This window comes from Guillardia theta (assembly GCF_000315625.1).
Source record: "Guillardia theta CCMP2712 unplaced genomic scaffold GUITHscaffold_183, whole genome shotgun sequence".
In the NCBI taxonomy this organism is placed as follows: Eukaryota; class Cryptophyceae; order Pyrenomonadales; family Geminigeraceae; genus Guillardia; species Guillardia theta.
In genome coordinates, this window is record NW_005434493.1 from 54,402 (window position 1) to 64,880 (window position 10,479).

General features: G+C 55.3%; 2 protein-coding genes across 2 annotated transcripts in view; one reads left to right on the plus strand and one right to left on the minus strand.

Moving 5' to 3' along the window:
* Positions 1–5,808, minus strand: part of GUITHDRAFT_166490 (hypothetical protein) — a gene marked incomplete at both ends in the record, with an annotated part of 10,613 nt that extends 4,805 nt beyond the window's left edge. The window contains 6 exons of the mRNA XM_005820274.1: positions 90–193; positions 244–343; positions 521–1,282; positions 1,535–4,663; positions 4,710–4,916; positions 4,969–5,808. Coding sequence (XP_005820331.1) covers positions 90–193; positions 244–343; positions 521–1,282; positions 1,535–4,663; positions 4,710–4,916; positions 4,969–5,808 — 5,142 coding nt within the window. The remainder of the gene's footprint in view (positions 1–89; positions 194–243; positions 344–520; positions 1,283–1,534; positions 4,664–4,709; positions 4,917–4,968) is intronic.
* Positions 5,809–6,637: 829 nt separating this feature from the next.
* GUITHDRAFT_147977 (hypothetical protein) overlaps positions 6,638–10,479 on the plus strand; it is a gene marked incomplete at both ends in the record, with an annotated part of 4,262 nt that continues 420 nt past the window's right edge. The window contains 14 exons of the mRNA XM_005820275.1: positions 6,638–6,725; positions 6,773–6,907; positions 6,928–7,175; positions 7,419–7,480; positions 7,567–7,645; positions 7,883–7,966; positions 8,141–8,195; positions 8,698–8,861; positions 8,967–8,999; positions 9,143–9,232; positions 9,277–9,413; positions 9,679–9,814; positions 10,008–10,136; positions 10,397–10,474. Of these exons, the coding sequence (XP_005820332.1) occupies positions 6,638–6,725; positions 6,773–6,907; positions 6,928–7,175; positions 7,419–7,480; positions 7,567–7,645; positions 7,883–7,966; positions 8,141–8,195; positions 8,698–8,861; positions 8,967–8,999; positions 9,143–9,232; positions 9,277–9,413; positions 9,679–9,814; positions 10,008–10,136; positions 10,397–10,474 (1,518 nt within the window). The remainder of the gene's footprint in view (positions 6,726–6,772; positions 6,908–6,927; positions 7,176–7,418; positions 7,481–7,566; positions 7,646–7,882; positions 7,967–8,140; positions 8,196–8,697; positions 8,862–8,966; positions 9,000–9,142; positions 9,233–9,276; positions 9,414–9,678; positions 9,815–10,007; positions 10,137–10,396; positions 10,475–10,479) is intronic.

A 10,479-nucleotide genomic window follows, 5' to 3' on the forward strand; every position in this document is an offset into this window, starting at 1 on the left:
GAGGGAGGAGGAGGAGAGACGCGATCGGTTTCGTGTGCACGTCAGAGATGCAGACGCAGAAAGGGAAGAGGGAAGAGAAACGTGGGTACCTCAAACGGAACGGCAAGAAGCGAGAAGCCGGAGATATCAATCTGACTCGCTTCCTTGCCCGCCTGAAGCTTTGAGAGGTAGGACAGCACGTTCTGACACCCTCCTGCCAGCCACGCCATCACAACAGCCTCCAGAAGCGAGCAATGGCGTCACCGACGAGAACTTCAGTGGGAGGAGATTTGAGAGGAGAGTTGTCGAGCTTGAGCTCCCTGAGGTTCGTCAGGTAGCAGAGCTCTGGCGGCAGCATCGTCGTCTGACTCACTCTCAGTCCCAGCCAGTATGGAGCGGGAGAGGAGGACAAGATTAGGGAGAGGAAGACGTGCAGAAAGCAACCAGGAGCATGCAGGAGGAGGAGAAGGTGGAGGAGGAGGTGGAGGAGAGAGAGAAGGGAGGAGTGAGGAGTTAGGAGCAGATAAGAAGGGAGAGTAACCTCTGTAAGCGGGAGCCATAGTCTGATCAGAGAGGAAACGAAGCTGAGAGAAGGGTTGACGACTAGAAGTTTGTTGCAGTCAAGCCGGAGGACTGACAGATGTCGAAGGCTGCCGAGGGAGGTGGGGAGAAAGCGAATGAAGTTGCTGTCGAGGAAAAGCTTCTCGAGCTTGGAGCACTCGGAGAGAGAGCTCTCGACTTCTTGCAGTCGATTCTTAGAAACAGAAAGAAACACCAGCTGCTGCAGCATCGGGATCCAGTCCGGCAGCCTGTCCAGCTGATTCTTCTCCAAACTCAGTCGAGTCAAGTTGGTCAAGACGTGGAAGGACTTGGGGATGCGGGTGATGCTGTTGCCGTCGAAGAGAGCAGTATGGACAAGGAGCGGCTCGGGTAGTCCTCTCCTCACATACATCATCCCCTTAGTCGTCAGCCCGAAGTCTCGCATGTCGAGCTCGCCGTGTACCGATTCCTTGAGGTTCTGAAGGAACTTGAGGAGGAGGTGGATGCTGATGTCGACGAGCTCCTCCGGGATCATCTCCCAGGGGTTGTCGCGGATGTTGAAGCGCTCCAGGCTCTTGAGGTTGGCGAACTCGAGAGGAATCTTGCTCATCCGGTTGTGGGAGATGTCAAGGTCAGTCAGCTGGAGAAGGCAGAGGCCGAGGGTGGGAGGGAGACGATCGATGCGGTTGTGGTGGAGGTGAAGAGTCTTTAGCGCTGTGAGCTCCTCGATGCAGACCGGAAGCGTCTCGAGGTGATTGTAGCTCTGCTCGCTGCTGTCAGGCAACGATTTCGAGCAGTAGGGGCGAGGAAGAAACAGAGACATCAAGAGCAGGAGGAACACTATATGATGATGAAGAAGAAGAAGAAGAAGAAGAGCAGGAGGAACACTGAATGATAATGATAATGATGATGATGATGATGAGAGATGAGGAACTGGAGAAGGAGATGGAGGAGGGGGTGGGGGGGGGGGAGTTGGGGGGAGAGGAGGATCGGAAGGGGCAGAAGGAGGTCTTACAAGCCAGAGGCTTTGCAGGCTCCATGCGAACTCGAGGGTCTCAGGAGGGAGTCTGAGGAGGGAGAAGTCGTGAAGGTCAAGGCTGTTGCTGTGCCTGCAGTCAAAGAGCGCGCGGAGGTACCGCGAGACGACTCGTCCCCCTCGCTCAATGACTTCAGGAGGAGGCGACCAGATCCTTTCGTTGTCCTCCGCCTGCAGCAGCTGCATCCTCCCGTACTCGCTCTCTCCCTCCTTCCGCATGCCGCCCACAAACTTCTGCCATTCTGACTTGCCCTTCATGTCCTCCGGTAACTTCGGCAACGGCGAACCAGGAGGACGAAGAACATAGTCCAGCAGGGGCCCACCTCTGAGCAGATGCTCGCGCATCTCAATCTCCTCGAGGGGAGGGAACGAGCACGAGAGAGCGCCGAGCTCGGGGGGCAGTCGCTGGAGGTTGTTCCCTTCCAGCCGCAGGAGGACGAGGAGCTTGAGGCGCCAGAAAGAAGGAGGTAGAGTGTCGAGCTTGTTGCGTCGCAGGCTGAGGACCCTCAAGGAAGTGAGGGAGCCGAAGCGAGGAGGAAGAGCTGTAAACTCATTGCGATCGAGGTAGAGATGCGTCAGGCTCTCCCAGCAGCCGTCGAAGAGAGGAAAGACTCTCAGCGCGTTGTCGTTGGCCTCCAACGTCGCCAGGTGAGGGAGGAGGGAGCTGTCGGCGATGCAGTCGGGGAGGGAGCGGAGGAGGCAGTTGTTGAGGGAGATGGAGCGAACGTGAGTCCATCCTCTGACCTGCGCGGGGAGATCAGCGAGAGGGTTCCCGTCGAAGCTGAGGTGAGTCAAGGAGGTCATGTCCTCGTTCTTGTGCATGGACGAGGACCAGACCAGGTCGCTGACCTCTCGAGGAAGGAAAGTCATCGATAGACATCGCAGGTCCAGGTGAAGCCCAGCTGGCACCCCCAGCTTCGCGTTGCCCCTTGCAGTCAAGAAGTTGCGAAGGTAGACAACCGTGGCGTCGGGCAGGGCACCGGAGGAGATGATCTCCTCCATCCAGCTGCTCCCCCCCTCCTCCTTCACCTGCTGCAGCAGCGCCTCCGGTCGGACCTTGAGACCTTCCGGAGGGCCTCCCATGTTGTTGCCGGAGTAGAGAATGGAGGAAAGAGAGGCGATGAGGCAGAGCTCGTGCGGGAGAATTTCCAAGTGATTGTCTTGAACATCCAGCAGCTCCAGGCGGCGGAGGCTGCCGAGGTCAGGATGGACGTAAGAGATCTTGTTCTTCTGCACGAGCAGCTCCTGCAGATGCACGAGGCGAACGAGCGAGGGAGGGAGGACTGAGAGGTTGTTGTCGCTGAGATCGAGACATGTCAGGCTCGTGAAGCACAAGATGTCATAGGGGAAGTGGCGCAGGTCCATGCCGTTGAGGGCGAGGCGACGAGAATGAGGGATCTGATGGAACATGTGGACGAACTGAAAGATGTAGCGAGTTCCCTTGAGACGAACAGGAAGTGGAGGAGATCGCCATCTGTTGTTGTGCCAGCGCAACCCTCCTCGCGCCAACTCCGCCTCCTTGCTGTCAAGAGGGTCTCCGAGCTGCCAGCCGTCGCAGAGGTTGGTCAGGAAGAGAAGTTTGTCACTGAGGTCCACCAGCAAGTTGTTCGAGACATCGAGCTCACGCAGGCTGACGAGGAGGGAGAGGTTGGGATCTAGAGTGCCGGAGAGACGGTTGTGAGAGAGGTCGAGGCGGGTGAGGGACGAGTGGAGCAAAACTTCCAAGGGAACGAAGAGCAGGTTGAAGGAAGAGAGGTTGAGGTCCGAGAAGCGGGAGGAGTCGAACCAGCGGCGGAGGTATGAGCGAACGAGGCCCCATCCTCGTATCACCACCTCTTGCGTCGGGATGAAGATCATCTCCGGGTCGTAGGAGAGATCTTCGATGCTTGTCAGGCAGCAGAGGTCCCAAGGGAGGACGGTGATCCTGTTCCCGTGCAGGCGAAGACTTTTAAGCTCCTCGCCCCACATCAGCGGCTGATGCTGCTGGCCCACCTCGATCAGTTTCTGCTCGCCGCTGTAGTGCATGCTGATCAGCTTGTCCAAGTGAAACTCCTCAAGCTCCTGCGTTCCCTTGGTATATCTGTCAAGGTCGATGAACCCGCAGGGAGGGAAGGAGACGATGACGTTGAAAGAGAGGTCAAGGAACTGCAGCTTGCTTGCTCGCGCCAACGACATGGCGGGAACTTGCGAGAGGCGGTTGTGCCGGAGGTCAACATATCGAAGCCGCGAGCAGTACGAGAGCATCGGCAGCTCCACGATGTTGTTGAAGCTCAAAACCAGAGTGGTCAAATTGACGCAGCCGGACATGCTGCTCGGGAGCTGAGAAATCTTGTTGTTGTTGGCGATGAGCTCCTGCAGGCTTGTCATCCTCCCGAAGGTCTCGGAGAGCGGCTCCTCCAGCTGGTTGTGCTCTAGATGCAAGCTCTCGAGCAGCTCCATAGAGCTCCAGTCGAAGCTGAGAGCTGAGAACAAGTTGAAGTCCAGGCGGAGGGTCTTGAGATTTTGGAGGTTCCCCATGAAGTTTGGAACGAAGACAAAGTCGTTCATGGAGATGTCGAGGGTGGTCAAGTTGGTGATGTAGAAGGCTTCGATGGGGAAGTAGACTAGAGACATGTCGGAGAGGATGAGAGAGTTTGTCTCGTACGCCGTGATCATGTACCTGAACTGCTCCATGAGGTTCTGGGTGTTGCGAATAACAACCTCGGACGAGATGCGCTCTGAATCCTTGGAGACGAGGTTGTGCGAAAAGGAACGGATCTCCCGCAGACTCTTCATCCTGCACAGCTCGAGGGGAAACTCGCGGATTGGACAGCCAAGGAGCGATATTCGTTCCATCTTGCCGAGCCGCTCGAACTCCTGGGGAAGATTCTTGAGGGGGTTAGAGTCCAAGAAGATGTTCTTCAAGTTCTCAAGCACGGAGATGCGGGGAGGGACATGAGAGATGAGGTTGTCGTTGAGCCGGAGCTCCGTCAGGTTGGTCATGAGGTAGACGTCGTCGGGGATGTGTGAGAGTTTCATGCCCGACAAGTCCAGCATCCCCGAGTCTCGAGCAAGGTGCAGCGAGTCGACATACCTCCGAACGTTCTTGATGCCTGCAATCATGATGACCTGAGCACTGTCAGCGATCACCAGCAGAGCTCGACTAGAGACAAACCTTGGGCACAAACTCCATGTCCATTCCCGACAGATCGCACACGTCCAGCCGAGTAAGAAACCTGAGGTCCATAGGGAGGGAAGAGAGACGATTGTAAGACAAGTCGAGCTTCACGAGTGAGTTCCCAAGGTTGCGGATCTTGGGAGGGATGCTGGTTATGACGTTCCTGGCCAGCGACAAGTCGGTAAGAAATGTGAGGAGCAGAACCTGAAGAAAGAGGTGTCAACACCTAACAGCTCACACTCGTTCCTTCCACTACCTCCTCTGGAATCCTTGACAGGCCCAAATCATCGAGGCTGAGGGACTTGGTTGATCGCGATGTTTGCAATCTCTCGAGGTAGTCGAACAATCGTGTCCGTGCGGCAGAGACAACTTCTTCCTCCTTGGTGTACATGGAATGTTTAGTAGCGCCAGAGCTCTTCAATGCCTCCCGCAACTTGTATAGGGAGATGAAGAACTTGCCGTCGTACTCCACCTGCCATGTAACTCTGGGGTACTGCAGAGGGTTGTCCAGAAACGATATTTCTTTCACATGTTTCAGAAGGTAGAATGTGTCAGGAAGTTTTTCGATCTGATTGTCATAAAGCGTCATTCTTTGCAGTTTTGTTAAGGACACCAAAGTGTCAGGAACTGCCCGGATCTGGTTCTTATGAAGCGATGCGAAGACTAGGTTGGTCAAGTTTCCGATGCTCGCAGGGATTTCAACAAGACAGTTGTTCTCAAGGTTGAGCTGGATCAGATGCTCCATCCTCGGGCATCCTATCAGGGGCGAGACTTTGAGAAGGTTGTTGTCGTTGAGAAACATCTGCTTGATGTGGCGAATCGTGTACACCTCCGACGGCAGCGGCTCCCGCAGTCCCATCTTCGACAGGTCGACCTTGGTGCTCTTGGTTGCCATGTAGACCCTCTTGCTGATCTCATAGTTGTCGTTGTAAGGCGACCCGCTTTCCGTATGCTCTTGTATCCAAGCCTCGAGCGCATTTTCATTCGAATTTTGTTTCGACGCATCCTCGTGTGGCTGTAGCGTTGTGTTCATCATGTCAAAACTCAGTCCAGCATCGACATCCTCATCCTCGATGCTCTCGTCGGATGACAGCATCCCTTAGCTCTCTAGTACTTGATCTTCAAAATATGGTGGGAATCTATTCGTAGTCTTGAGTCTCTCTTATCCAAAACTTCTCTTGACAGCAATTGCATTACCTCGGTCAGATATCTCTCTGTTCATATTTCCAACCTTCTCACCGTCTTCCCATAGAAATCTGCGCGCTGCTAGTCGTATCGATTTCATCCAAACCCCCCAATGCGAAGTTCTTGTACACAGGCATATCGAGTCACTGTTACTCTTCAAGCATGTCGCAAGAACAGCGCGGTTTCTCATCGCATTTCATCTCTTTCTGGTTCCACACAGCCATGGGTATTCTTCGTCTACCCGCCATCGCTGCGTTCATTCTCCTTGCGCACTGCCTTGGCCATCGTCCCGACCAGACTGATCAAAGTTTTACTCAAACCTTAAGTTAGTACTTAACACCTCATCCCCCTCATACAACTTTGCTTCATGAGCGGGGAGGAGGGCTTTGGAGCATGTAGAGTTCTCTATTCGAGGCTCTCCAGGCCGAAACCTCAGAAGAGGAAGAGGAGGAAGAGGAGGAAGAGGGAGGGAGGGAGGAAAGATATGGATGAGAGGGAGGGAGGGAGAGGGAAGGAGCAGAGAGAGGTGAGAGAGGAGCGATAGGAGTCAGAGAAGAGTCAGAGAACAGAGAACAGAGAACAGAAGAAGCAGAGGAAGGGAGGGAGGAGAGAATAGAAGGGAGGGTGCACGAGGAGTGCCGCTAGGGTAAGGTGACGTAGATTGTTCAGGGAGGCAGAAAGTAGAAGGACGGGAGGATAGTCGGTCTCTTACCTCGTCCTTTGGCCTGCAGATTTACCCGATGGTCGCTAGTAAGGCTAACCATTCCTCCGACCGACATGTCATATCAAACTCAGAGCGAAAGGACAGGAGCATCCGACTCTGGGGAGGTGGCGCGAGCTCGGAGGGAGAGATTGTTTCTCACATGTTCTTGCAGAACGAGGGCAGCTCGCGCTAGAGAAGGGGCATGTTTGCGTGCTGAATGCCACAGTTGTTGCCACTGAAGTGTTGAAAAACCTTGTCCTGCCCGGAGTCGGAGCATTCACCATCGTTGATAACCATCGTGTTAGCGGTGAGAGATGTGAATGCCAGAGATTGTGATGGCGATGGTGATGGTGATGGTGATGGCGATGGTGATGGTGATGGTGATGGTGATGGTGATGGCGATGGTGATGGCGATGGTGATGGCGATGGTGATGGTGATGGTGAAACATTCAGAGCGGGATCTCGGAAACAACTTTTTCGTGACCCAAGAAAGCATCGGCGAGCCTCGCTGCCATGAGGTCATGAAGAACTTGCTGGAGCTGAATGAAGAGGTCAAGGGGCACGCTGTCAACGAGGTGAGTTGACCTTGTTTCCTCCTCCTCCTCCTCGGACCTCTCCTCCTCCTCGGACCTCTCCTCCTCCTCCTCCTCCTCCTCCTCCTCCTCCTCCTCCTCCTCCTCCTCCTCCTCCTCCTCCTCCTCCTCCTCCTCCTCCTCCTTCTCCTCCTCCTCCTTCTCCTCCTCTTTTTGACCTTGTTTCCTCCTGCTCTTGCTTGCACTGCTCCTTTCTCTCCCCCCTCAGTGATGCTATTGGTTCAGGATGCGTGCGAGATCATCATGAGTAACTTGGACTTCTTCAACGACTTCTCCTGCGTCATCGTGTCGGACCTCCCGGAGAAACATCTCCTCCTCCTCGCAAACAGGCAGAGCGACGAGCTCGTTCCTCTCCTCCCCTGACCTCGCGCAGGCTGTGGGAGCGAGGGATCCCTCTCTTCCTCGGCAAAGCCTACGGAATGATCGGCTTGTGGCGCAACGTGATCCCCGAGGTTGGGCCTTGGAGGGAGGAGCAAGCGCGAGGAGCAGGAGGAGGTGGAGGAAGAGGGAGGAGCAGGAGAAGGTAGAGGAAGTGGAGAGGAAGCGACTACGAAAGATTTAGAGAAGAAAATTGTCAATCCCGTGACAGGCGTAGGAGCGGGAGCAGGAGCAGGAGAAGGAGAAGGAGCAGGAGCAGGAGCAGGAGCAGGAGCAGGAGCAGGAGCAGGCTAGTTCTGATAACCTGATAGGTGTGCATAGTGGAGTCGCGGCCAGAATATGCCAAGGAGAATTATCGCCTGGCAAATCCCTTCCCCGAGCTTTCCGCATTTGTGGTCGGCTACTCTCTTCCTGACCATTCCTTTCGTTATTCCTCCTTCCTTGACACTAAAACCTTGACGTTGCCTGCCCTGAATGCTCTTTTCTTCTCACCCTCCTCCCTCCTCTCCTCCCTCTCCCCCTCCTACTCTTTCACCTCTCAATTCTACTTCTACTGAACGAATGTACAGGAGAAGTTCGATCTCGAGTCCTGCAGGCACCCTTACATTCCTCTCACTGAGACAAGTCAGTCTTTCCGTCTCTCCGTACCCGCCCCAGCTTCCTCTTCCTCCTCCCTCTCCCCTCCCCTCCCCTGACCTCCACTCCCATATCTCCTCCTCCCATCTTGTCTTCTCCTCTTTCCTGCCTTCTCCTCTTTCCCTCCTCACTGTCATCTCCTTCTCTCCTCTCTCCCTCCTCTCTTTTCGCTCCTCGCTTCCCTCCCTCCTCTTCTTCTCTTCTTTTTCACACCATCATGCACCATCAGGATCCGGACCGAATGAATTTGTGGATCAGCGAGGACGTCCGATCGTCCCCAAAGCTCATTCGCACATCCCAGCGTTCGTCCTGCTCATCAAGGCATGGGAACAAACCCTCCTCTCATTCCATTTTGATTTCTGCTCTTCGTTGAACCTTCCTCCTCCTCCTCCTCCTCCTCCTCCTCCTCCTCCTCCTCCTCCTCCTTTTCACTCCCCCCCCACCAACACCCCCTTCTGCTTCTGCTCCTTCTCCCCTTCTCCTCCTGCAGCTCCTACTCCCTTCGCTTTCTCCTCCCCTTCTCCTTCTCATTCTTTTGCCCTTCAGGCTCTGCAAAGATGGCGAGCAGAGCACGATGGAAAGATGCCGCAGACAGGGCAGGAGAAGGATCAGTTCCGCGAGCTACTCGACGACTTCCAACTTGCTGTTGGCAAAGTAACTTTGAGAACGATCGATGTCAAAGTTCTCACGCTCTGCTTTCTTCCTCCTCTTCCCTCCTCCTCTTCCTCCCTGTTTCGTCTCCTCCTTTCTCTTGCCCAGGATGAAGAAAACTTTGTTGAAGCAAAGGCGCTGGTAAGAGGGGAGAAGAGAGCTGGAGCCTGCAAACAGGAGGAGGAGGGGAACCAGGAGAGGATCCAGGAGGAGAAGCAGGAGGAGAAGCAGGAGGGGAAGCAGGGGAAGGAGGAGGAGGAGGAGGAGGCAGTGACAACTTGCAGGCGCGGCATGCGTACTCTCCGTTCGAGATCCCATCGGAGGTGAAAGCGATCTTGTCGGACGCCAAGGCAGGAGCAGACAGCAACTGCCAGGTGAGAGAGGAGGAGGAGGAGCGACGCAAGTGAACGTCTCGCAGGATCCGTTCTGGATCATCGTGCGGGCGCTGCGAGCGTTCGTGGAGGGCGAGGGAGGAGGATGCCTCCCCCTCAGTGGGATGCTCCCCGACATGCACGCCGACACCAAGAGCTACATCGACCTGCAGAATATCTACAGGTCTGGAGCAGGAGCAGGAGCAGGAGCAGGAGCAGGAGCAGGAGCAGGAGCAGGAGCAGGAGCAGGAGCAGGAGACAGAAATGCGTTGTAGAGGGGGGGAAGGTGAAGGAGAAACCACGAGTGAGGGAGGAAGGTGGAGATTGACGAGGAGGAAATGAGGAATGCAAGAATGCTAGCAGGAGCAGGAGCAGGAGCAGGAGCAGGAGCAGGAGCAGGAGCAGGAGCAGGAGCAGGAGCAGGAGGACAAGTCTGACAGGGATGGCAGGGAACAAGCAGCGAGGGACTGCAGTCACGTCTCAGCTCGGGTCCAGCAGATCTTAACCTCTATGAACCAGCGAGCCGACGTCATCTCCCAAGCTGAGATCTCCCTTATCTGTAAAAATGCTGCAAACATCCGCCTGGTGAGACTTGAATTCATTACTGTCCCTCTCCACACCTCTCACTGCTACTTTACCCTCCTCCTTATCATCATCATCAGCATCAGCATCATCATCATCATCATCATCATCCTCATCATCATCATTAGCAGCAGCAGCACCGCCACCATTCTTTCTCGGATTCATTCTTCTACCTCCCTTCCTCACTGTTGCGCAGGTGCGAACGAGGTCGCTGCAGGAGGAGTACACGTCTCCCTGCTGTGACGACTGGGGCTGGATGCTCGACATGCCTGAAGAGTTTCCCCACTACCTCTACGTCCTCCTACGTGCTGCAGACCGATACAAGGTAACGCTTTCCTTCCTCCCTTTTCGTGTCTTTTCTCTCCTCCTGTCGTTGCCTCCTCTCCTCTCCTCTATCGCCCTCCCTCCCTTTCTCCCTCCCTCCCTCCCTCCTCCTCCTCCTCTCCTCCTCCTCCTCCTCCTCCTCCTCCTGCTTCTGCTCCTGCTCCTGCTCCTGCTCCTGCTCCTGCTCCTGCTCCTGCTCCTGCTCCTGCTCCTGCTCCGGGTCCTCACCTTCCGATGGGGATGCCAATCTCGCTGCACAAGGCGCTCAAGATTTCCTTGAACCTCGCGACCTCGGCCTCATCCAGCGGCTGCATCTCCCCGGGGAAAGACCCGAAGTTGGTCTG